Source organism: Balaenoptera ricei, chromosome 4 (assembly GCF_028023285.1).
Source record: "Balaenoptera ricei isolate mBalRic1 chromosome 4, mBalRic1.hap2, whole genome shotgun sequence".
Taxonomy (NCBI): domain Eukaryota; kingdom Metazoa; phylum Chordata; class Mammalia; order Artiodactyla; family Balaenopteridae; genus Balaenoptera; species Balaenoptera ricei.
In genome coordinates this window covers 94,517,834-94,545,661 of record NC_082642.1, presented here as the reverse complement: position 1 = coordinate 94,545,661, position 27,828 = coordinate 94,517,834, and the positions used below count along the sequence as shown (strand labels likewise).

Here is a 27,828-nt window from a genome sequence, read left to right as displayed (position 1 = left end):
CATTTTTGAAAGATAATTTTGATGAACTTTGATTCTTGGTTGACAGGTTTTTTTTTTTTCCCCAGTACATTAAGTATGTCATTCCACTACCTTTTAGCTTCATTGTTTTTGGTAAGAAAGTCAGCTATTAATCTTATTGGGGCTCCCTTGTATACAATGAATCATTTTCCTCTTGCTGCTTTCAATACTTTTTTTTGCTTTTAGCATTTTTACCTTGATGTGCCTGGGAGTAGATTTCTTTGATTTTATCCTACATGGAGTTTACTGAGGTTCTTAGATGTATAAATAATGCTTTTCAAAAAATTTAGAACATTTTCAACCAATATTTCTGTGAATGTTTTTCTCCTCCTTTCTCTCTGCTCCTTCCAGTACTCTCAAGATGCACATGTTGGTGTGATTAATAGTATCCCACTTTTCTTTGAGACTGTTCACTTTTCTTCAGTTTTTCCTGCACAGTTGTGATTATCTTCTCCTTGTTTTCCATTATCAGTATCTTACATCCTCAAAATTTCTTTATTAAATAAATCCATATTAATATTTCTGAGACATTGCTTTACACATATTATTTCCCAACTTGAAAGCTTCCAGTGACTCTCCCTTGTCTATTACTGCAAATCAGTTTTATAGATTGCTATTGTATGGCTCTTTTGTACCTCATCAGCCTTTTTGCACTCTTCTTCTACATTAATCTTTTAATCTGCCCAATTTGGCTTATCCATTATTCTCTCAACATACTAGGCACATTCTGCCTTCATGTCTTTTCTTATGCTCTCCTAGCCAACTTCTATCTTTTAATGCTTAATCTAGCTTCTAGGAAGTCTTCTGTGAAAATCTAGATAAGTCTTCTATTGTAAAAGGAAGCCACAGTTTTATTCTCAACTCCTACAACACTTAATGTCTATCACTTGTTTATGGTACCTCATGTTGTCATTTTCAAAAATTGTTTTGTTCAGTTTAGTAAATTTTAAGCTTTTTGGTAGTCAGTTATTTCTTTGCATCCTCCCACTTAATACAGTACTCTGAACATAAGGAAAAGCAATAAATGCAGTTGTTGATAATGTTGTTTTATGCAACATGACATTTAAGCATATTTCAATTACTGACAGGCAATGAACATAATCAAAACAGAAAGGTTGGGCTTCCTTGGTGGTCCAGTGGTTGAGAGTCTGCCTGCTAATGCAGGGGACACAGGTTCAAGCCCTGGTCTGGGAGGATCCCACATGCCGCGGAGCAACTGGGCCCGTGGGCCACAACTACTGAGCCTGCGCGTCTGGAGCCCGTGCTCCACAACAGGAGAGGCCGCGATAGTGAGAGGCCCACGCACTGCGATGAAGAGTGGCCCCCGCTTGCCGCAACTAGAGAAAGCCCTCGCACAGAAACGAAAACCCAACATAGCCAAAAATAAATAAATAAATAAATAAAATTAAAAACAACAAAAAAACAGAAAGGCTTCACCCCCAAATTAATTATTAGAGTTGGAAATTGAAGTAAAACATTAATTAATTAAACAATTATTCTTTTCTACTAAAATCAGTGCATGATAGTGATGTTTATTGATTGAAAAATAGTAGTTGGTCCCATATATATAAACAACTGCAAATATACTGTTTTGGTCAACTAATGGTTTGGCAATTATTAGAGAAGCTCTGGATAGAAAAATCATCAACTGAGAAGAATGGGTCTCTTTGCTGACTCTGTCACTTCCTTCAGTTCTCTCTATTTCCATTCATTATCAAAACTAGTAAGCACCAACCAGATGTTCCTCACCTCTAAGACCACTGTTCAGAGTGAGTCCCTGAGCCAAAGTTGTCTTTTTGTAATGATCTATATTTAATATCAGCAATTCTTTTTCATATATAATATATTTAACGTCAGCAGTTCTTTTTCACATATAATATAGATACTTTTAATCCTGTTTTACAATGTGAATGATATTGACCAATATTTTATTATTGGGTTGCTTCTTTAGTTGACATAAGATAAAAGAAAGAGAAGGCAATTTCAGAAAGCATGCCATGGAGCAGATAAGGTGTATTCTAAGCTGATAGCCCGTTAAGCAAATTGGATAAAATTGTCCTGACGTCCTAGTTGGATTTGGCTTTGCCATTCTGAAGCTATTCTAAAGTTTTAACTTATATGCATGTAAACATCTCTCTACAGAATAGGTTTCTGTGTCCATAAACAGCTGTGGCAATACAAGAATAAATAGGGTACTTATTAAAATAACAAACATATCTTGAAAAACAGATGAATTTTATCAAAATGAGACGTAGAATTATAAGTAAAATCATAACTAGAAAGATAAGTATGTTATAGGCAGAAGTATCTTTATTTCCATTTTCAACTCTTCTTGATCTTTCATTCAGACTCTTATGGAGTCTAAACAACATAATCCTTCCCTTATAAGAAACTATTATTTTTGTTTTATGCAAATAGAGTACATCATTAAAATTTTTAAAAATCATGAAATATGCCATCAGTGTTCATTGTCTAATGGACTTTCCTTTAAATAAATTTGATGAAAATGCAAAGATTTTCATAAGTTTTAAATGGCAAATCTTTCTGCATAAGAAAGGGATTTGCTTGTTTTATAGGTAAAATTTTCAGCCTAGTATGGATTTTCGTTATACATTTCATTATGCTGATAAGTATGTATGTGTGTGTCTTCAATTCTGAAGTTGTTTATCTTGAAACTTAAATAATTAAAATAACTTTCTATGATACTAGATTTATACATGGAGAATGTGAAGCAATACAAATATGATGTTTACAAATAGCTTTATTGTTTATATAACAGTCAATTATTAGGGCTCAACAAATTGTTTATAAATTTAACAAATATGTTAGGATGCGTAGAAATGTGTTTATCATATTATGAAAAACACATAATTACATTTAAAAAATATTCCTTTAATCAAGCTTTTAAAATTCTCATGGGTTAGTAGAATTTAAATCATATTTAATAAAATCCTTTTTCTTTCTTTAGGAAAAACTCAAAGAGAAGGAAGAAAATCTGAATCTTGCAAACCAATTCTTAAAGTAGAATACAAAACCTGTAGAAACAGGTATGCATTTTTACTTTGGGAGTTATGGGAAAGTATGTAAGAAACAGAGACAAGAAATTCAGATAACCTTTAATGTTTATATATTGTTTAAAGTTTTACATAATTATATTAACTGGCTGAATCTTCTTCATTGATAATAACAGATTTCTTATTGTTCAATTGGCAAATGTATGATGTCAACGTTATTATAAATAGCAACTCTTAATTATTTTAAAATTTATATGAATATTCAGATGAGTATTATATACATTAATTTTAACAATGTAGGGCTTTTTGGCCATGCAATTACAAGCAGCAGTCATTCAACATTATTAAACAGCAGAAGCTATGTACCTGTTGGTATTACACATGAATTAAATACATAACCAAGTCTCTGTACTTTAGGATCTTACATTCTGAAGTTGGAAAGATTATAGTTAGTTGGGAAGGTAAACATTTATGTATATTGGCATAATACAATAGTGCTAAATTTTAAGATATAGAAAATTAAATAAAAAATAATATTTAATAGAAATTTATCTTGTATATACAGCAGCCATATCCTATGCATCAGCAATGTTCTTTATACTTACAGTAATTATTAGTGGCAATACTCTCATCTAGAATTACCATAATTACAAATCTTGCCTAGACCTTAGTTTTATTTTAAGTCTAAATTGGATAATTCTACTTTATATTACTTAAATGTTCACACTAGAATATTTTCCTGTTGTCACAGGTGCATTTAATGTTTGCTTATAGCTGCTCTTCTCAAGGTATAGTAGATAGATGGATCAATACCTCTTTAGCCCAGCCTAATGTTACTATGTATAACTAGTAAAAATGATCATGGTTTTATTACTAGTGTAACTAAAGTATTAAAACACTTAAAATTTAATCATTATGGTTGAAAATTTTTACATATATTCTTTTCCTTCTTAAAACAGTGTTTATAACTTAAACTTCGCTTGAGTCTTCAGGCTCAATGTTATTTACATCCATTGTTATACAGTGTTGCACTTCAAGGACTATTGAAGCAGTTGAGCACTTCACACTTATCAACTGTTCCTAGCAGCTTGTGGTTTCTTTTTTTTTTTTCTTTTCATTTATTTATTTGTTTTTGAAAGTTTTTCTCTATCCTTCAGTTTTGGGCTATTGGGACTTCTAATTTCCATTGTGTTATTCACTAGTATCTAGCCTTTTATTTGCTATAGACTAAGAAATTTGAAACCCTAGTTTGTAAAATGAGAATAAAGAGGTTCATGTGAAGGCGTGAGAGGTTTTTCCCTGATAAAGTGCATGATCCATGGACTTTATGACATTTATTTTGTTATATATAAATGTATTTTTTATGAGGTGCTCAACAATATGTAGCTTAATTCAATTAAAACAAAATGTATTAAGTTATTACTGCATAATATGCATTGTGCAATTTGTTTGGCACACTAAAATAGAAATTACTGCCTGCTTTTGAATCTGTTATGGTCTAGTACCAGAAGTAAGTCCATGAACTCGTGGTTTCTATACAACATGTGAGGTGCTTTTATAGAGACAGGCTATGAGAGCACAGCAAAAGGACAGCTAACCCTCCCTAAAGGGAGTAGGGAGGACAACAGTGAAGAGAGAAATCACTGAAATTCTTCTTAGGAAAGGAGATGCCTGAGATGGGATTTAAGGGATGGAAGATAGGATGGTGCCAGATGAAGGGAAAAAAGGGTAAACATGAAGAAAATGTACTTCAGAAATCAAGAATTCAAGGCAAGGCAGTTTAAAATAATGATTAAGATCATTGCGGCACTATTTACAATAGCCAGGACATGGAAGCAACCTAAATGTCCATCGACAGATGAATGGATAAAGAAGATATGGCACATAAATACAATGGAATATTACTCAGCCATAAAAAGGAACGAAATTGAGTTATTTGTAATGAGGTGGATGGACCTAGAGTCTGTCATACAGAGTGAAGTAAGTCAGAAAGAGAAAAACAAATACCATATGCTAACGCACATATATGGAATCTAAAAAATGGTACCGATGAACCTAGTGGCAGGTCAGGAATAAAGATGCAGACATAGAGAACGGACTTGAGGACACAGCAGGGAAAGGGGAAGCTGGGACGAAGTGAGAGAGTAGCACTGACATATATACACTACCAAATGTAAAATGGAAGGCTAGTGGGAAGCTGCTGCATAGCACAGGGAGATCAGCTTGATGCTTTGTGACGACCTAGAGGGGTGGGATAGGAAGGGTGGGAGGGAAGCTCAAGAGGGAGGGGATATGGGGATATATGTATACATATAGTTGTTTCACTTTGTTGTACAGCAGAAACTAACACAACATTGTAAAGCAGTTATACTCCGATAAAGATATATATTTAAAAAAAAGATCATTGGCTTATGGAGTAAGACAGCTGTGTGACCTTGAAAATTTTAATTAACTCTTTTAAAATTTAATTTTCTCATCAACAATACCTATCTCACTGTGATGATTGGGAGGATTAAATTGAATTATGCATAAAGTTTGTAACATCATAAATTTGATGAGAGGCACATAGTGGATTTCTTAATAAAAAAAGTTATTACTATTGTCATCAAAGCCATGTTATTTCACACTGTTAATATTTTTCAACTGATTCTAAATTGATTTGTTCTAGTAATTGGTAGCTCAACTTTGTATAGAAGTAATTCTTCAGATTTCTAATGTGAAATAATTATGTATTACTAATCATAATTACTATCATCCCACTTACTATGCACTGTAGTACATTGTGTCAGTTTGTTGTGATTACAACTGTATTAGAAAAGCCTCTTCTAGAAACAGTGGATCCACAGCTCAGAACAAAAGGAGACTACAAAAACAGAGGGGCACTGAAGTTGAGTCCTGAAAGGTGTTGCCACAGCAAAATGGGCCATAGTCTGGAGGTGGAAATAGATAGCTATATTTCCGTTCCATCTAGTATACAGCAAATATTTTGTGAAGTCAAAAATTGGGATAGCTGTAGCAGGAGCAGGAATTTTAAGAAGAGCCTTACCATATATGCTGCAGCCTTACCTATGCTGCATAGGTAACAGATGTAAAGGGTATGTTTTCTGTTTAATTTTATCTTAAACTAGCCATTCACAAACTTGCTTTACATTTCTAGGGATAAACAACCATTCTGCTCAGGAATCATTGGTCCCCAGTCATCAATTTGCTTACTGAGACTCCAATCACAATGGCCTCAAGGCTTAATAATTTTATCCTTTAAAAAAAAAAAAGGAATAATGATCTCTTTACTTGCTATCACTAGCATTATCAGGTTCTCTGTAGTTAATAAAAATTACCTTCTGCTAGTTTTTTAATCCCTTCCTGTTGTGGTCACCTACAGATAAGACTTCATGGGTAGTTAAGTTCTCCAAGCTTTAGTATACCCATCTATAAAGTGGGAATAATAGTAGTAGTTCTCTCATTGGGAGGATTAAATACAATAATGCATGTAAAGTTCTTCACACAATACCTGGCACATCATAATACTCAACAAATGTTATTTTAACATGTATTACATTATGTTACACAATTTATTATTTAATCCTGTTGCTTTCATTGAGACAAAAATGCTCAGTGCTTTTTATTATATTTTATCTATTTTACAAATTATACAATAAAGTAGACTTTTTTTCTTTTGGTGTACAGTTCTGTGGATTTGTAACACATGTATAGATTCCTGAAATTGACACCACAATAAGAATACAGAAAATTTCCATATCCACTAAATTCTCTCATACTGTCCCCTTACAGTCACACCTTTCCCCACACCTAACCCCTGGCAACCAGTGGTCTGTACTCTGTCACTATAGTTTCGCCTTTTTGAGATGTCATATAAGTGTAATTACATATTATGTAACCTTTGATCCTAGCTTCTTTTCCTCAACATAATGCCTTTGAGATTTATCTAAGTTGTTATCAATAATATTTAATTGTTATTAATGTTTTCTTTATGTATGAAGACATTATCAATTATATGGTTATTTCTTAATCCATCTGATAAATCTCTCAAGACACACTTGTATTAATTAGTAAAGGAGGCAGTTTCATGTGGTATAGCATTTACCAAATTGTATCCCTTTAATCGCTAATTGTATTCATGGAAAAAAAGGAATCTGTAATCAAATAAATTTGAGAAATATGAAAAGTTCTGGGTTACTTAAATAAACTGGATTCTTTACTATACAATTTTTCAGAATATTTAATATATGGCATGAATTATAAAATTTCAGAAGGGAGATATATATACTTTGCAAGTGTTTGTCAAATTATTTATTTATTTATCTACTTATTTATTTATTTTTGTAGAACACCTATTAAGGTGTATTCCACAGTTTGAGAACTATTAGACTAGAAATGAAAAACACTCACTAGCTGCTTGACCCTGAACAAGTTATTTAACCTGCATTAAGCCCAGACTCCTTATCTATGAAATTGAGCTAATAGTACTTTTCTCATCAGAATTGAGGATTACGAGATTGTGAGGATTACGTAAAACTTCTTTATATATACACAGAGCACAATATATGCCACATGGTAAACATTCAGTAAATTTGTAACTATTTATTACTTCAGGCAGTATAGACCACAATTTAGGAGAATAGACTTTGAAGGCTGATAGATCTCAGTTTTCTTTTGGGTTTTTCTGCTTAATTGTTATTTAACCTCATTAATAAAATGAGAACAATACTTCTGAGGATTTAATGTGATAATTAAATGTCTAATGCAATTATCCATGACTGGTTCCCTGAGCATTTTCCTGAGGAAATAGCTTTTTATTCAATCATTCAGTAATTTACAGAAAAGTGCATATATATCAACAGTTACTTCAGACCCAGGGTTTTGTGATGCAAAGTCATAATAAGAGCAGAAAAGATTGTGCCTCCTTTGAATACTAGAAAAGACATTTTCCAATGTGCTTACAAATGAGGGAGAGTAAATTGCTTCTTATCCTATGTTTAGATTAGTACTAGGAGATGAGAGTAAATTCACCCACTTTTACATGGGAAAAATAGATATTTATGCCCTTTATTAATATTTGGAGCAGATAGTTAAGCTCAATATTTATGAAAAGATATTATGTTCTCCAAGTCATGAACTTTGTTGCAAAACAAAGCAGCAGAGGTGCAAAAGCCCATACTCATTTCATTAAAAATGATTTTTAAGTCTGGAGATGTCTTCTAAATAATCTAAGTACTATGTATTTCATAGAAAAAAACAAACTTGCTTCTTAAAACCACCATTAGTAGATTGGTGCTAATTAATATCTCTAATTACTGGGGCAAAACTCATTCGTTTTTAGCTTACAACTCAAATATTTATGTGAAAATATTAAGACAGAACTTTAAATAAAAATTAGTGAAGGCATTTTATATGTAGGTTTTGATGGGAACTTTTTAAAAAGGTTTTTTGTTGTTATTACGTAGCCAGCATAAGATAGCAAATGTCCCTTTGATAATGTTTGGTACTATGTACGATACAAAATGGAAAAGAAAGGGAAATCTTATGGAGTGAGTTCTAGAAACAAGTAGATTCTTCAGTTTAGTAGATGGATAGAAGTGAATTATTTAGAGAAACATATGTTCTCAAGGAATTTGGTACAATAAAAGTGTTTAGTTCCTTTAAAAAATTTTTGGAGAATATTTTCAGTTTGGTCTTATTGAAAAATACTTCATATCAACACACATTTTCTTTTATATACATATACTAGAGATACAGATATTTGAGAAAAGAAAAATGAAAAATTTTGAAGATATTTCGTAACTTTCTGACAGCTGTGATATTTTATGGTCATTTCAACCCCACTCTATTATCTAACTGTAACTTGCAGTTAACAGAAATGAAAAAATTTGTTCAAAGTTAGTTTTACAAGCAAAATAGAACTGGCTGACCCTAGGTAAAGTTGAGAAGAAGGTCACATTTACTTTTGGTGAATCATTTTCCCCTTACATATTAGTTTTCTCCATCTGTTTGTCATAACCCTTTCCCACAGAAACTCTATTATGTAGACTTTTCATGTTACCTTCTACCATTCTGGGCTTGCCACTGTCACATTTCATTTCATGTTGAAATTTGCCTGTATTTCTTAGTGATTTGGGGTCCCACATGCCTACTGGTTAATATGATAAAGTAACATAGCCTAATATTCTAATAGTAGTAATTTAGAGTTTGGTAACCAACTAATATATGTGAAGGTGTTCTGTTGAGTCAGTGAGCATCTTCCCCTCTCACCAACCTCACTGCCTTTCCCCCATCTCACCTCAACATCTTTCGATTGATTCATTAGTAATTTTAATGGTGAGAATATACATCCAGAAAAAAGGGAATGGTAGAATAGTAAACTGTTGGGTGAGATATTTGGGGCCAGGAAAGGCTTTTGCTCTCTGTCAAATTATTGTATATAATCCCTACTAAGCCCATTCCTTTTTGCCTCAATACTGTGAGATTGTGTCATCTTAAAGAACTCAGTCTCATTAACTTTTTTTCCTCTGTAGTGAACCATTCATAATATTTTCTGGTGGACTGTCCTATGACAAAGCTTGCAGAAGACCAAGTTTAACCATCATGCATGGAAAAGCAATTACAGTGCTTGAAATGGATCATCCTATCGTTGAATTTCTAACTTTATGTGAAACACCCTATCCAAATGGTAAGTAACTAAAATGAAACTATTAATGTTGAAAAATCATTTTTGAAATGATAAGTTCCTAACAAAATTAAGCTTAAATATTTTTAGTTTTAGCAGCTGATACCTACTGTGATGCAACACTGTGAGCTACAGGTGCTGGAGCAGGTTCTGCAGCTGTACCTACTTGAGAAAATGGCAGTAAGACAGATGTAGTGCAACAGTGCTGGAGTTTCAGGTTCTAATATCAGGTAAGTGCTTTAAACTTTGATAAGGATGGTGGAAGCTGAGCTGGGAGGGTCCGATCAGGGTCTGGGGTGAAATCACTTGGAGAAACTGAGGTCTCCTAATAGCCTTTCCTAGGCCAGCTCCACCCATCCCAATCCTGTGCCAATCAAAGTTAAAGCACTTACCTGATATCAGTGATCTGTAACTCTGGTGGTGCTGCATCTGTTTCACATCTGGCTTTGCTTCAGATGCAACTGCAGCACCTGTGATTACTCTAGGATTGCTGATGTGTGGTTAGTGATTTATTCCAATTTTGAAAATAATTAGAAGAGCCTTTGGGAGGAGAGGTGCTTATGTATTTTTATCATCCCAAATATAAAGACTTTTTATAAACATAAAAAACCAGTCTAAACTTATATGCAAACTGTATAATGGAATCTAATGATGAAATATTTTAATAATGAAATCTAAAAATTGAGAAGGGTGAAATATAAAAAGGGAAATATGAGTTTATGATTAAAAAAGATAGTATGTGTATATATATTATGACATTTTCAAGAGGGAACATAGATGTGGGGAAAGGAACATTGTACTTGGAGACAGAGTATTTGGGCTTATGATTTAGCTCTGTCACTTACTAGCTATGTGACCTTGGACAAGTCACTTCATATTTATGAGTTTGATTTATCATTTGAAGAAAGAATATAATATTGATCCCACATGATTACTGGAAGGCCAAGGGAATATACCTTGTAAACTATGAAGATAAATAGTTATTAGTTTTATTATAAATGTATTAATTTGTTTTAAATTATTGAGTTTCATATTTAAAAACAGAAATAAAGTGATATAAAATAACAATCAATGTGGCACTTTATTCCCAGAGTTGCCAGGGGCAGACAAATTACCTGTGTTGTAAATTAACCAACAAATATTTATTGGATGCTTCTATGGCCTCATTATGACAAGAACTTGTTGAGAATATGGATGAAGTATGAAACTGATCTCTGATGTCAAATCAGAAAATCTGGCCACATGAGGAAGATAATGATGACTTAAGTTTAAAAAATATAACGCCTTAATTAAGTGCTGAGTTATACGAATCAGAGTTTAAATAATGTACCAATTTATAGTCTACTCAGGTAGTCGATGACTGAAATATTCATGCAAAGCTTCATGGAAAAAGTAGGATTTAGATAGGGCTTGAAGAATGACTTGGGCCTTGAAAATAATATTGAGTAAAGGTTTTAGAAATTGTGAGGTTCTGCTAGAGTGAGATCAATTCAGAGAAAAAGTTGAAAGTCTTTTGTAGGTATTTGGAAATAGGGAACTACAGAGGAATTTTGAGGAAATATTAAGTGAAAGAAAGCAATGTTTTAGTGTGGGGGTTTGAAGAGAGAGACCCTGAAATCTAAAACTTCAGATTCCAACCGGGAGGCTTTTGTGATAATGTACATTAAAATGGTCAAGATCTGAAACAGAGTGCTGCTTGTAGGAATGGAAGATGAAAACCCATTGAATTTGGTCAACAACTGGATTAGGGAGTGATATGAGAGATGAGTCAAAGACAACATTTTAGGAATAGTGGTTTCATATGCAGTAATAACAGTTCTTGGAAAGAGAGAAAAATAAGTTTGAGTCAGTAGAGTTGTTTAGAGAGCAGAAAAAGAGAGGGAAAAGGTCTTTAATATTTATTTTTGAGTCATCAGAATATAGATGCTCTTTGGAGTTGTGAGAATGAATGATAAAGGAACAAGGAAAGAACAGAGGACCAAAAGCTGAGCTTAGGAAAATGCCTTCTACTAAAAAGCCTCAAGAAAGAAGGTGTGCATACCAGTAATAGAAACTGAAAATGTGTGGTTGCAAGGATCAAACCCTATAGGTATATGTGTATATACATTTCTGCACATCAGTAGAGATGTTCGGACAGTTTCTAATAATGTTAAACAAATTATAAATGTACTGTAACCAAGTCTAATCACTTCCAAGCCACATATATTACTTTGCTTTTCTGAGAAGTTGTAATGAGGATGGAACTTTTTACTTACTAGAAGCTGGGAGAAATAGTTTAACTTTACTCAGTAAAATTTAAGTGTATTTTATTAACTATTTCTGATTAAAACAATAGTACATGAAAATGCCAGAAAAGAACCCTACAATACACAACAGTATATAGTGAAAACTTTCTCACTGCCCTTCCAGAGGCAACCACTATTACTAAGTTTCTTATGTATTCTCCCCCAAATAATGTATGCATATATACATTATCTTTTTTATACAAATGACAGCATACTCTATATGTTGTTCTGTATCACACTTTTTTCACTTAACAGTATACAGTATTTTGATTATGATTCCGTATTAGTAAATATAGAACTTTAATCTCCTTTATAGCCACATAATGATAAGTGTTATGCATATGTTAAACAAAATACACTTATTAACAGTTTTTAATATTGCTGAATCATTTGTGACATCTGACAATTCAGCCTATTTCTCAAAGAACACAAATGCCTAATCCTCTTATCTCAGGGGGCATTGCCCAGAGTAACTAACCAACTATACTCCGAATTTGTCAGTTTTGCATCTATATTTAATTGTATCTGGTCTTCTACAAGTGTCATAAATAATGCATTTCTCTTCAGAGAAGTAGTATTTATGATAGAGCTTTTCCATCTTGTTGGGGGCTAGGGTTAAAAGGCTGAGCCTGCTCAAAAACAACCAATCTAATAAAAAATGTAATACAGTTGGCATCTATTGAGTACTTACTATAAGCCAGCCTTTGCATCAAACATCTTTATATACATCTAATCTTTATTAACAGTCTAAGGTAGTATTATTTTGCCATTTCGATGGGTAGAGAAATTGAAAATCAAAGAAGTTAACTAATTTGCCTGGGATCAAACTGTTAATAAATAATAGACACAAATTGAACCTAACACTGACTCCAAAGGAAATCTTTTTATTCAGTGGTTACCACAGCACACCGAGTACTTCTACAAACGTGAAACTTTTGCTACCAGTTTTTATTATTTGAAAAGAAACAATAATCTAAAACAGATGTAACTACCTAAAATAAAAATTTATTTAAGATTTTGTTCATTCATGCCAATGTCTCAGCTGTTTTATTTTTGTAGCCATTGCTTCCCAACCAGTGATTTTCCTAGAGAGGGATGAGAAGACAAAGAGGAAACTAGTAGTATTCTTCAAACTGAAAAACAAACAAAAAAAAACCCAAACCCCGAAACGTATTGAAATAATGTTGAAAACTTAAAACAGCTCTAAGAGATAAGGGAGAAGAGGGGAAATGCCTCAGTTTGAAAAAGTTTGAGTAGCAAATAGTTTGAGGACTGTATACTGTTGTATAAATATGCACCCAAACAAGGGCAGGCTCCTCAGTTTTTGTTTTTTTGTGTTTTTTTGATTCTAGTTTTTCTCTCATAGCTAGTGACTTAAAAAATAAATATGAATAGGTTCTGTAGCTTCTCAGGACTGGAAGGACTGTGAAGGCCATCTATTTTAGTTTACCATTCAAGACTTGAATACTCTTGAATACAAAATTCCTGCCAAGTGATTGTTGAGTTTAGGATTAAATACCTCTTAAACTAGCCAGTAGAAACTGCTGGTATAATGAAAACAGCATGCATTAAAGTTTCAGGTCTATAACTTACTAGTTTTGTAACCTTGTGCCAATCTCATAACCTCTTTGGACTCCAGTTTTCTCTATGAAATGAAAAAAATGATGATACATGCTCTAGCTACTGAGAATCAAATACCATGTATGTAAAATGTTTTTGTAAATACTTTTTTCCTTAAATTGAGCTAACACTGTAACTGTGGCTTTCCTTTATTAGTCCTTTATTACAGATGGAAAGCAATGTCTTCCTTGACCACTATAACTAAATTAGTGCTCCCCCACCAACCAGAAGTCATTTCTTATACTATTACCCTTGTTATTTTTTTCATAGTTCACTTTACTTTCTGAATTAATCTTATTTGTTTACTTGTTCATTGTTTATATGTATCCCTAGATTGTAAACTTTATTAGAACAAAGACCTTGTCAATCTTATTCCCCATATATCCTTTGTTCTTAGGACAGTTTCTGGAACATATTGAAGGAAGGAAGGGAGGATGGAGAAAGGGAGAAAGGAAGGGTTGAATTTTAAGAACTTGAAAATCCTAGGCTATCCTCAGACTCTGATTTTTTGAGGTATATACTCTTGGGCATATAGTAGGCAGTCTTTAAGTACCTGTTAAATCACATTGAATTGAAAGTAATTTTTTTAGTATAAGGAGTGTTGCTCTCATAGGGAGGTGAATATGTATCACAACTGAGAGAAGCAGAACTATTTCCTTAGTATATCTCCTGTAGGCATGAAATCAGATCTGAAATGGAAGGTTATGGAAGACTAAGATAAATGTGAGATGGAGGTGACAGACTCTCTTCAAATAATCTACTACTATCATGATTATTGAGATATATTTAACTCTATGCTATGCAACTTCTCATTTTTTCCTTGTTCCCTATAATGGTCTTAAACATTGTTTGAGAAACACAACATATATATATATATATATATTTTTTTTGAGTCCCACGTTTTTCTTTTTCTCTTTTTTTTTAAACATCTTTATTGGAGTATAATTGCTTTACAGTGGACAACATATATTTTTTTAAAGTGCTCTTTTTTACTTCTTATTTTGGCTCATATTTTGGTCTTCTCAAATCATTTAAATAACATTTATACAGGAGATAAAGGAAATACAAGTTTGGTGATTTTATAAAATGTTAAATATGAAAACTTTTCCATTTTTCTTTTCTACTTGTAGAATTTCAAGAACCCTATGCCGTTGCTGTACTTCTGGAGAAAGATCTCATTGTAGTTGATCTGACACAAAGCAAGTAAGTTGTCCGTGTACGGATTAACACTATTTTAAACTCTATTTATTGCAATTAAAATATAGGAGGACGTTATAGATAATTGGCATTAGAATTCTTCAGATGGTAAATATTCTTTATGTGGAATATTGTTTTGCTAGAATTACAAAAATGTAATTTGGTTCAATAATGAAAACTAAACCAGGAGAGTTTAGGGGACACTGAGAATATTGTAAGATATTTTAAAGGCAACACCTAATGTTTAAAAAGATGCCTTTGGGGACTCCAAACACATAAAATGAATCACATTTCTGCTATTTCCCTAAGCAAAAACAATTGTTACAAAAATTACATAATGTACTGTTTGTCCATCTGCTCTATTGACTAAAGGAAAATGGCACATGATACAAGTATTATTGAACTACTATGGCAGACAATACAGAAGATCAGGATCTCGAGGCAAGAGATGATGGATGCCTTCTTTTACTTTCTTTTCTTTTTCATTATGTTGTGGGCAGTAGAAACAAATATAAAATATTGCTGTTAGAGCGGTGCTCTCCACTACTTTACATGGACAGTAAAAGTAGACTTGAAACCGATGAACACTGTCTTCCTGCTACATATTTTCATTATCAATGATAGGCATGAAGCTCATTTTCCCTCATTCTTTGCTCTAGACTCACTGATCATTTTTTAGCCCATTATATTTGCAGAGCTTTTGTACATTCTCTCTCCTCTGCATGGAATAATCTTCCATTCCTTTTTCTCCTTATTAACATCTATAAGAATCTCAACTCAGATATCGTTTTCTCACTTAAAGAAAATCTTTCATTTTCTGTATAATTTGGTTAAATATCCTATTAAGGGCTGTCTTAGATCCATGTTCCTGTCCTTCATAGCTTTGACACAGATGAAATTTTCCATTTGTTATTGTTTTAAAGATTGTCTCCCTACTAGACTGTAGGCCTCATGAAGGACGGGCTTTATCTCCACATGAAGTAGGTTCTTAATAAATTTTTGTTGGATGAAGTACAGTCTGAGTTTTACTCTCAGTGTAGTTTGTGAATGTAAGAGCCAAAGTTCTTCTTTGTGATAATTTGCAGCACATAGTATTTCAATATTTTGAAACGGAATAGGGTTGGTCCATAATATCACCATAACTGAATTCTGCCTAGCTGCTCTATTTATCAACATAAAACCTGATTAAATTTTGTGTACAAGTGTGGACTTATGCCTCTTTCTCTAAGTTCTAATATAGGTTTTATTAAAATATACTTTTCTGATCTCACTGGTAGTCATCTCTTCCTTCTGTGCCATATTTGTTGGTTCCTCATACCTTGTCTAATTGTCTAACATCCTCCAAGGCCCACTATACTTTGTCTTTAGTACTCACATTCTTTAGCATATACATTTATTCTTTTTAAAACTTTTTTATTGTGGTAAAATATATATAATATAAAAGTTATTATTTTTATACATTAATTCTTATGCTTTTCATTACCTTATATAAGTATGTGAATTGACATTTTGTTTGCACGTTTTTATCTAATATTTTGCCTTCTTCAGCACCATGTTTTAAAATCTATATGACATTCCCATTTTGTTGTGTATTACAAGAAGTTTAATGTGGAAAAACTGAACATGTTCTCTTTCCCTCCAAATAGTTACTTTTAGCCATGTTTAATGTTAACAATTAAATTGCAGCTTTGTACTCTTTTTTCAAATTAATTTATTCCTTCCTTCCTTCTTTTCCAGTTAATCCTCTACATGAAAGCAAGCATTAGGGCTTAAAAAATTTTCCTCTTCTTGGTTTCTTGGATTTACATCTTTGTTTACATTTCTACAACAACCAGTTCACACTTTCACATGTAAATTTTTGTAATACATTTTTAGTTATTTCTTTCTTAAATGTCATTTTTCTACTCTTTACCAATATAATAAAGTGATTTTCCCCAAACATTTTCATGATATTGTTCACCTTCTCAGGAGTCTATCATTGTAACCTCTTGCTATTATCAAATCCCAAGTTGTAGATCTGATCTTTAAGGTGATCCACTTATTTTACTTCTATTTCTTCAATATCAGAAATATTGATAATTTCTGCTCTGAAACAGGGAACCTCTGATCCATTCAGTTTAAACTACTTGACATTTATTAAACACAACTTTCTCCTTTCCATGTGATTTTGCATATCCTACTATTCTTATCTGGGAAACCATTAAGATTGGAGGGAAGAGAACCCCTGTCAACACACACATAGACACACACACACACACCATACTCTTTCTAGTGTTTGAACTAAGTTTCTGATTAAATTCCTATAATATGGGGAAAATTATTTTTAATAGTCCTCCCCACCCCCCAAAAGCATGCTGTATCAGAAGTAACATGATCACACAGACCGAGAACAGATGCAGCATAGAATAATACTCAATTCCATCTACTACAGTACCTGATACATCTGGTACGTGAGAAGTGTACAATATATTGTGGTTCTAAGAATTCTTAATTTGGTTCTTACTGATACCCCTTTTTAAAATGATATATGACTTGATGATATGAAATTTACTACACCCATAGGTCTGCATTCCCACTGTTTTCTAGTTTACATAGGAAACAATCTTAAACATGTGTAATCACACACATACCTACATTGCACACACAACTTTCAGTTACTCCCTATAAAAATACAAAACCAAAATACTTGCCTACGTATTACGTCCCTTGCAAAGCATGTAAAATTTTCTAAGATATTTTAATACTTGTATTATATAAATATATAGATAAAATTGTATGTAGATAAAGTACCTAGTTGATATGTTTTAATAAACTGACATGTCAACTTGCTGCATATTTTCAATTTAACATAATTTAGTCTATCCATTTTAGAAAGTGATATCACTGTGTAATTTTGGAATTACTGGAAAGAAAATGAGTTTATTCAAGTAAAATTCTACCAGTATTCATATTACATTTTATAGATATATATTTTTAAAAGAGAATTCTTATTCAGATGATCATTGTGTTATGATGCTTAAAAAACAATTATGTGAAATATATTCAATATAATCAATATTTAGAAGATTTTAGGGTTTGTTTTATAAAAGTTATTTCATTTTTACATCAGTGCAAAATGACACTAATATATTATCTTTATCTATTAGCTTTCCAATCTTTGAAAATCCATATCCTGTGGACATTCATGAATCACCAGTTACATGCACAGCATACTTTGCTGATTGCCCACCAGATTTGATTCTAGTGCTCTACTCTATAGGAGTCAAGCATAAAAAACAAGGATACAGTAATAAGGTAAAAGCAACAATTAGAAATACATTTTCTTGTATTCATATCCATATCATATGATCATACTTTTTTCTGTTATTTTATTTTCTGACTTTCCATAGAAGCAGACTTGAACTAAATTCTTTTCAAGTCATAAGCTGGCACCTATAAAGGACATAATTTCTGAAATTCAAATTTCCTAAATGCTACATAGCTTTAAGTCTACGAGAATATAAATTTCTTATATAAAAAGTATACAATTATATACTAAGATATACTTACCTATCATGTATATTTATATACTAAGTATATGTTTAAACTAACATATGCTTGAATCATAAGATGTTACTTTTGATTATTTTAGGTGAAGGATTACGTTTTAAGAAATTCAAGAGTCAACTCTCTCTAATTATTTCTTGATAATCAATATTTCTATCAATCAATGGTTAATAAGACATAATTGTCAAAGACTTTCATTAAGTAACTTTCTAGAATTCCATTTTGTTATATTTAACTACAGGATTCAAATACTTACAATTGTAATAGACCCCCCCCATTATGATTTCTGTTATTTGAACAGGACTGTTGAGATGGACAACTCCAGGGGGCACAATTTACATAGTATTTTGTGTTAAATGGCACCACCACAATTTGGAGGTACATAGACTACATGGAAAATGTAGCAACACCATATTTGTATGATTAAAGATACTTCTTTGCATTTTTAATATGAATGGTAATATTTGTTAAAATCTATACTTTTAAAGGATATGAAATTTTGCATTTGGAATTGTTTGTTCAATGAAAGAGTTAAAAAATAGGTACACATTTCATTTTCATTACTTAACAGCTATTTGTTTTTAAGTGAAACTTTTACTGTTATTTTAAAATATTTTTATTTTAAGTTTCTAAGTTATTTAAATTTAAAAAATAAAACTTATAAATTCTTCCCATATAATCTGTTTAGGAGTGGCCAATCAGTGGAGGAGTTTGGAACCTTGGCACACAGACATATCCAGAAATTATTATTACTGGGTAAGTGGGATGTGATTTATGAGTTTATCAATTTATCATCAAAAAGATTTCATTGAATTTTCACACTTTCCCACAATTGTGCTCTAGGAATGCTGACAGTTTAAATTAAAATATAAGACACAGCTTCTATCCAAAGATTATAACCTTTATAGAAAATAAAATCAAATCATTGAAAACATAGACATATAACAAAAATAAATAAGTGTAGATTATAAGACCAGAAGAAAGTCAAAGATAGAAAAATCATGAGAGATTAGTCAAGGAAGAATTTCTGTAGAAATCATAGATTATTAGCCTTAGAAAGGCCCTTACCAATATCTCTTGATTCCATCTAAATCCAGGAATCAGTGCTCTGTATCTCCATCAAGTGACTATTTAAAGTATACTTCAAAACTTAGAGCACCAGAAATGTTGTTACTTCCTATAGCAACCCACTTCATGCTCTAATATTAGGGATGAAAATGGAAACATAGCAACAGATAAAGATAAGACTTAAAAGATCATAAGGAGTTCTGCTTATGGGTTATGGAATAGATGTACTTTTCCCTATTCTTCCCACTAAGTACAATTAAAACCCCTGGATATTATTATAATATGACTGGAAAAGATGGAGAGAAGTCAGACTGGATAGGTCCCCGAAGACTCAAGGAATGACATGGAAGTGAGTTTCCTGGCTTTTCTTTTTGCCTCATATATCCCAGAATTGGAGCTGAAGAAGCTGGCAACCTGGAGCTGCAGGCACAAACCTAAAAAGCCCAACAAAAGCTAGCTCTCTCTAGCCAAAAGGTGAGGAAAGGGGCAGCCTATAAAGACAGTAAACTTTTAGAAAATAATCTTTCTATTATAGCTAACCAACACAGAAAAAAACTATGGCCCCACCCCTACCCACTTCATCAAAGGTTGAGTGGAAAGCGTGGACTTTCACCCTCATCAGGCCATAATAAGGTGCCTCAACTTACCCATGAAGGGGGTGTCAGTTTCTGACACTGAGCTAAGGCTGAGTAGGGTGCTGGGACTTTTAACCCTGCTGAACGGTAGTGAAACGGTAGTGTCACCTGTGGTGACAGAGATCATGTGGGGAGAGAATTCCCAGCAATGCCTAGCAGTAATGAGGAGCCATATACCCTCCCCTTTTTTGTCAATGGAAGTCCAGTGAGGAAGGAGGAAAGAAGAACAGAGCTTAAAAAGTTCATAAGGAAATAATGGTTGAAAACTTCCCAAATTTGGCAAAAAACATGAACCTAGAGATTGCAGAAGGTGAGCGAACCGCAAGAAGTTCACAATAAGACACATCATAGTCAAACTTTTGAATACTAAACACCAAGGAAAAAAATATGAAAACAGCAAAAGAGAAATCACACCTCACCAACAGGGCAAAACCAATTTGAATGATGGCATATTTCCATTAGAAACCATGGAGGCCAGAGGAAACCTGAATCTTTTTCAAGTGCTGAAAGAAAAGAACTGGCAACCTAGAATAATATACCCAGCAAAAATATCTTCCAGGAATTAATTAGAAATTAATACATTCTAAGATGAGGGAAACTAAGAATATGTCAACATCAGACCTACCCTGAAAGAATGGCTAAATGAGATTCTCTAAACAGAAAGCAAATGATAAAAGAAGGAACCTTGGAATATGAGGAAGGAAGGAAGAACACAGTAAGCAAAAATATGGGTTAATACAATAGGCTTTCTTTCTCTTGAGTTGTTAAAATTATATTTGATGGTTGAAGAAAATATTATGGTTACATTGTTTGATGTGGTTCTACATATGTATAGAGGAAATATTTAAGGTAATTATAAATGGGTGAGGGTAAACTGGTATAAAGAAAGGTAAGGTTTTTATACTTCTCTTAAAATGGTAGTATGATAACACCAGTAGACTGTGACAAGTTAAATGAATATTACAATGCAGTACCTAAAGCAATGCTGTAAAAAGATCTGGGCTAAGAGATACACTGGAAAACATTATTGACACATAAAAATGGATGTACTAAAATAATTCAATTAACCTATAGGAAAGCGGGGGAAAACAACCCAGTGACAGTAAAAGGACAAAACAGAAAAGAAAAAAAAAAAGACGGACTTAATTAATCATGGAAGTGTTAAGGCTTAAATGTAAATGGTCTAAATACATTAATTCAAATTCAAATTCATTGATTAGCAGAGTGGATTAAAAAACATAACCCAATGCTATGCCATTAACAATACACTGGGGCTTCCCTGGTGGCGCAGTGGTTGAGAATCTGCCTGCTAATGCAGGGCACACGGGTTCGAGCCCTGGTCTGGGAAGATTCCACATGCTGCGGAGCAACTGGACCCGTGAGCCACAGCTACTGAGCCTGCGTGTCTGGAGCCTGTGCTCCGCAACAAGAGAGGCCGCAATAGGGAGAGGCCTGCGCACCGCGATGAAGAGTGGCCCCCGCTTGCCGCAACTAGAGAAAGCCCTCGCACAGAAACGAAGACCCAACACAGCCAAAAATAAATAAATAAATTTATAAAAACAAAAAACAAAAAAACAATACACTCACTTCAAATACCACAGTATAATCAGGTTTAGAGAAAAAGGACAGAAAAATACCTTATAAAAGAATCAATGGAGAGTGACATCAGCAAGATGTCAAAATCAGTAGCCCCAGACCTCATTCTCCCACAGACACACTGATGCAACAATATATGGTCCAAAAACCTTTATGAAAACTCTAGAAACCAATTAGGAAATCATAGTACCCCAGGGGACCTCAAAGCCAAGAGTAGCCACACTGAAATGGGTAAAAACAGCCATTTTATTTCAACTATATCAGCTTCTCCCCCAAATTGGCACAGCTCATGTTCAGGAGGAATCTTCTCTCATGAGAGGGAAGTAGTGGAGTAGACTGTACATCCAATGTTCCTGCTTTTCAGGAGACTTCCAAAGAGACTAGTTTTTATCTCCCCTGAGTCAGAGTACCGATGGAACCTGGATGCCTGGGGGCTGCAGAGAACAAAAGAGAGCTCAGTGGCTTATTGAAGTGCCAAGAAACTTGCAGAACTACATACAGATAATAGAAGGAGCAAAAGATGCAAGCTCCTGAAAAAGAAACCAGCAAACCTCTCTAATTGGGAAATTACACATACAGTCCCAGAGAAGTTGCATCCCCATTGAAGGTTTGAGAGACCCCAAGGATCTTGAGCTTGGAGAAGGTCTTCCCCTGTATAAAGCCAGTCCATAACAGGTGGCTGTTTTTCAAATGCTAAATTCACAGTAAAAAATAACAAGGTGCACGAAGAAACAGGCAAACACAACCCAATCAAAGGAACAAGATAATTATCTAGAAACTGACCCTAAAGAATTTGATATCTGTGAATTACCTGACAAGCAACTGAAAATAACTGTCTTAAAGAAGCTCAATGCATGACAAGAGAATACAAGTAGACAACTAAATGAAATCAGGAAAATGATGCATGAATGAAATGAAAATATCAACAAAGAGATAGAAACTATTAAAAAGAACCAGAAAGAAACTCTTAAAGAGACGAATACAATAACTGAATTGAGGATTTTACTAGAAGGGATTAACAGCAGATTTAATCAGAAGAAAGAACCAGCAAACTTGAAGATAGGTAATAAGAAATCACTGAGTCAGAGGAACAAAAGGAAAAAGAATGAAGAAAAGTGGCGAATGCCTAAAGGACTTATGGGATACCATCAAACATACCAGTATAGCATTATGGAAGTCCCAGAAGACTAGAGAGAGAATGGGACAGAGAACTTATTTGAAGAAATCTTGGCTAAAAACTTCTCAAATCTGAGGAGGTAAATGGACTTCCATATTCATTGGATATGTATCAGAATATTCCAATGAAGATGAACCCAAAGAGGCCCACACTGAGACACATTATAATCGATTGTCAAAGACAAACAATCTTAAAAGCAGCAACAGAAAAGCTACTCATTATCTGTATGAAAACTGTCATGAGATTATCATTGGATTTCTCAGCAGAAATATTACAGGCTAGAAGGGAGAAGGATGATATATTTAAAGTGAATAAAGAAAAAAAGAAAAGCCAGCCATGGGACACTATATCTGGAAAACTGTACTTCAAAAATAAAGGAGAGATAAAGACCTTCCAAGATAAACAAAAACTGAAACCATTTATTACCACTATACCTGCCTCACAAGAATTGCTAAAGGGAGTCCTTTGAGTTGAAATGAATGAACACTAGACAACAAAATGAAAGCATATGAAAATATAAAGCTCTCTGGTAAAAGTAAATACATAGACAAAAACAGAATCCTGTAACACTGTAGTGGTGGTGCATGAATCACTTTAAATTCAGGTGTAAAATTTAAAAGATAAAAGCATTTTTAAAAACTATAACTATAAAACTATGTTAATGGTTACAAAATATAAAGAGATGTATTGATAATTTACAGCATCATTAACATAAAGTGAGGGGAGAGAGAAAAGAGTAGGGTTTGTTTTCAGTTATAATGTGCTGTATTACTTAACATAGATCACGACTTCCTTTGTTAATCCTCAAATATGCATTCATGGCATCATTTTCAAAGGCTTCTGTCCATTCCCAACACAAAATGTTAATCCACCCTCCACTGAAACCTTTGGTTTATTTTCAGACAGATCTGTGATGTAAACAGCTTCATGCTCTGGATCTTTTGGGGTATGGAGTCTCAGCTCACCTGAGGACAGGTGGTCATGCCTTGCCCCCAGGGATTCCTGTGGGTCAAGTGGGCCCTGAGAGGAGAGGGGGCTAAAGGCCCTGAGGACTAAGGGTATTTTTGGGTAGATTTCTAAGGGCGACTCCTCACACAACCCTAAACCCTAAATCTACCATGTGATTTCCACTAACTCAGCGGCATCTACCTTAGGCAACAACAAGGCCACACCTATGCCAGGAGGAGCTCAGTTGCTAGGAAACAGGCCCAGGGAAACTGCACTTCTGAAAGTTCTTACCTGAAGTCTTCAAACTACTCAGTGGTCTCAGGTGTGCTATGCCTGATATCTCTAGCTCAGTGCTACTGAATACGAGCCTGAGGGAGTAATATCTGTACCAATAAGAAAACTTGTTAAAGGTGCCATTTCATGAGCCCAACAGGAGAATCATAACTTAGAGTGGGGCCCTGATTCCCTCCAAATTTGTATGCACTTTAAAGAATCAGAAGAAATGTTTGCTACGTGGTTCCCATGCAGTTTCCCATTAGTATTACATGATGAGTATTTAGAAATTACATCACCTGTGCCCTCCCCACAGAGTCTGTCTATTGATCTGGGTGGGAGCATCCATGTTGTTTTAACTCCAGGTGATTCTAAGTTTAGACCAGTTTTAAGCCCAAGGGCTGCTGGGTACATCGGTGAGAGTTGCTTCCTGTCTTTAGTCCCTTTGCCTTTGGGAAGACATCGGTGTCTGCTCTACATGGTATTGGAATGGGCAGGGCAGTGTAGCCCACTTAAGGAGTAGGGTTTTTGTATGCAATTGAAGTTAAATTGTCACTTTAAAATAGATCAGTATAACTATAAGATGTTTTATGTAATACACAAGGTAACTGCAAAGAAAATACCTATAGAATATGAATAAAAGAAAGTGAGAAACAAATCAAAACATGTCACTATAAAAAATCAATGAAACAAAAGGAGGGCAGCAAGAAAGGAAACAAGGGGCAAAATAAATACAATATAAGCATAAAACAACTTTTAAATGGTAGTGGTAAGTCCTATACTATCATTTCTTTAAAAATAAATGAATTAAACTCCCAAATCAAAAGACACAGAGTGGAAGAATGGAAAAAGAAACAAGATCCAGCTATATGCTGTCTACAGGAGACTCACTTTAGATATAAGGGTGTACATAGCCTGAAATGAAAGGATGGGTAAGGATATTGCATGCAAATGCTAACAAAAAAAAGACATCAGGGGTGAGCATACTTTTATCAGACAAAATAGACTTTAAGCCAAAAACTGTGATAAAGACAAAGAAGGATAATATATGATGATAAAATAGTCAATTCACCAGAAAGAAATAAAAATTATAAATGTATATTCACCTAACAACATAGCACCCAAATATATAAAGCAAACACTGACAGAATTGAAGGGAGAAATAGGAAATAGTGCAAAAATAGTAGGAGTTTTCAATACCCCACTTTCAATAATGAATAGAGCACCCAGACAGAAGTTCAATAAGGAACAGAAGACTTGAAAAACAGTATAGAACAATTGGACCTCATAGCCATGTACAGTACACTCTACCCAACAACAGCAGAATATACATTCTCCTCAAGTACACGTGAAACATTCTCCAGGATAGATCACATGTTAGGCCATAAAACAAGTCTTAAAATTTTTAAGAAGATTGAAATCATAACAAGTATTTTTTTACAACCACAATGAAATGAAATTAGAAATGAATAGCAAAAGGAAGACTGAAAAATCCACAAAATATGTGGAAATTAGTAAATACCCTCTTGAACAACCAATGGGTTAAAGAAATCACAAGGAAGTTGGAAAATGTCTTGAGAAAAATGATAAAGAAAAGACAACATAACAAACTTATGGGATGCAACAAAAGCACAACTAAGAGCTTTACAAGTAAACCTCTAAGAAGTTTATAGTAGTAAATGCCAACATTAAAAAAAAGATCTAAAATCAACAATTTAACTGTATACCTCAAGGGATTAGAAAAAACTAAACCCAAATTTAGCAGAAGGAAGGAAATAACAAAGATTAGAACAGAAATAAAAACAAAATAGAGGGTAGAAAAACAATAGAAAATATTAAAAACTGAGTTTTTTTAAAGATCAACAAAATTGACAAACTCTTAGCTAGACTAAGAAAAAAAGAAAAGACTCAACAAATATCAGAAATGAAAAAGGAGATATTACAGTTGATGCCACAGAAATAAAAAAGGTTCATAAGAGACTACTCTGAAAAATTGTATGCCAACAAAATGGATAACCTAGAAGAAATGGATAAATTTCTGGAAACATACAACCGATCAAGACTGAAAAATGAAGAAATTAAAAAATCTGACAGACCTATAATCAGTAGGAAGATTGAATCAGTAATAAAAAAATCTCCCAAAAAAGAAAAGCCCAGAAGTAGAGGGCTTAACTGGAGAATTCTACCTAACATTTAAAGAATTAACAGTAGTTCTTTTTTTTTTTTTTTTAATTTTGTTTATTTATTTATTTTATTTATGGCTGTGTTGGGTCTTCGTTTCTGTGCGAGGGCTTTCTCCAGTTGCGGCGAGCGGGGTCCACTCTTCATTGCGGTGCGCGGGCCTCTCACTATCGCAGCCTCTCCAGTTGCGGGGCACAGGCTCCAGACGCGCAGGCTCAGTAGTTGTGGCTCACGGGCTTAGTTGCTCCGCGGCATGTGGGATCTTCCCAGACCAGGGCTCGAACCCGTGTCCCCTGCATTGGCAGGCAGATTCTCAACCACTGCGCCACCAGGGAAGCCCAGTAGTTCTTTTTAAACTCCTCAAAAAATTGGAGAGGGAACACTTCCAAACTCATTGTATGAGACCAGCATTACATGATGTCAAAATCAGACAAAGATACTACCAGAAAAGAAGACTACAGAGCAATATCCCCAGTGACTATTATTGCAAAAATCCTCAACAAAATACGAACAAAACAAATTCAACTACGCATTAAAATGATTATACATCATAACCAAGTGGGATATATCCTCAGGATGCAAGGATGGTTCAACATGAAAATCAATCAATGTGATATACCACACCAACAAAATGAAGGACAAAAACCACATGAACATCTCAGATGAAGCAGAAAAAGCATTTGACAAAATTCAACACTCTTTAATGATAAAAACATTCAACAATCTAGGAATAGAAGGAAATTACCACAACATAATAAAAAGGTCATGTGTGAAAAGCACATAGCTAACATCATACTCAATGGTGAATAACTAAAAGTTTTCCCTCTAAGATCAGAAACAAGGGAAGGATACTCACACAACTTGATTCAACATAAAGCTAGAGTCCTTACACTTCCTGATTTCAAAACATGATACAAAGCTAATCAAAAATATTACAAAGTAATCAAAACAGTATGGTACTCACATAAAGACAGAGATATTGACCACTGAAACAGAGTAAAGAACTTATAAATAAACCATCACCTGTATTGTCAAATCTTTGATAAAGATACCAAGGCTATACAAAGGGGAAAGGATAGCCTCTTCAACAAATGATGTTGGTAAAACAGTATTTGCACATGTGAAAGAATGAAATTGGACCTTTACCGTATACCATACACAAAATCAACTGAAAACAAAAACCCCTAAATCTAAGACCTGAAACTAAAGAACACCCAAAAGAAAATGGGAAATGCTTCATGACATTGGATTTGGCAATTATTTCCTAGTTGTGACACCAAAAACACAGGCAACAAAAGCAAAAATAGACAAATGAGACTACCTCAACTTAAAAACTTCTGTGAAACAAAAGGAACAATCAACAGAGTGAAAAGACATCCTACAGAGTCAGAGAAGTTATTTTCAAACCATATATCTGATAAGGGGTTAATATCCAAACTATGTAAAGAACTCCTGTAACTCAACAACAAAAACATACAATTCAATTAAAATGGGCAAAGGACTTGACTTAGGTATTTCTCCAAAGATGCACAATTGGCTTATAAGCATATGAAAAGATGTTCAGCATCACTACTCATCAGGAAAA

At 33.7% G+C, this 27,828-nt stretch overlaps 1 protein-coding gene across 2 annotated transcripts in view; it reads left to right on the top strand.

Moving 5' to 3' along the window:
- Positions 1 to 27,828, top strand: part of STXBP5L (syntaxin binding protein 5L) — a 381,827-nt gene that overhangs the window by 201,644 nt on the left and 152,355 nt on the right. For both annotated transcript variants that reach the window (XM_059922136.1, XM_059922135.1), the window contains exons 9-13: positions 2,987 to 3,065; positions 9,566 to 9,720; positions 14,753 to 14,825; positions 17,966 to 18,113; positions 19,054 to 19,121. In XM_059922136.1, coding sequence (XP_059778119.1) covers positions 2,987 to 3,065; positions 9,566 to 9,720; positions 14,753 to 14,825; positions 17,966 to 18,113; positions 19,054 to 19,121 — 523 coding nt within the window. The remainder of the gene's footprint in view (positions 1 to 2,986; positions 3,066 to 9,565; positions 9,721 to 14,752; positions 14,826 to 17,965; positions 18,114 to 19,053; positions 19,122 to 27,828) is intronic.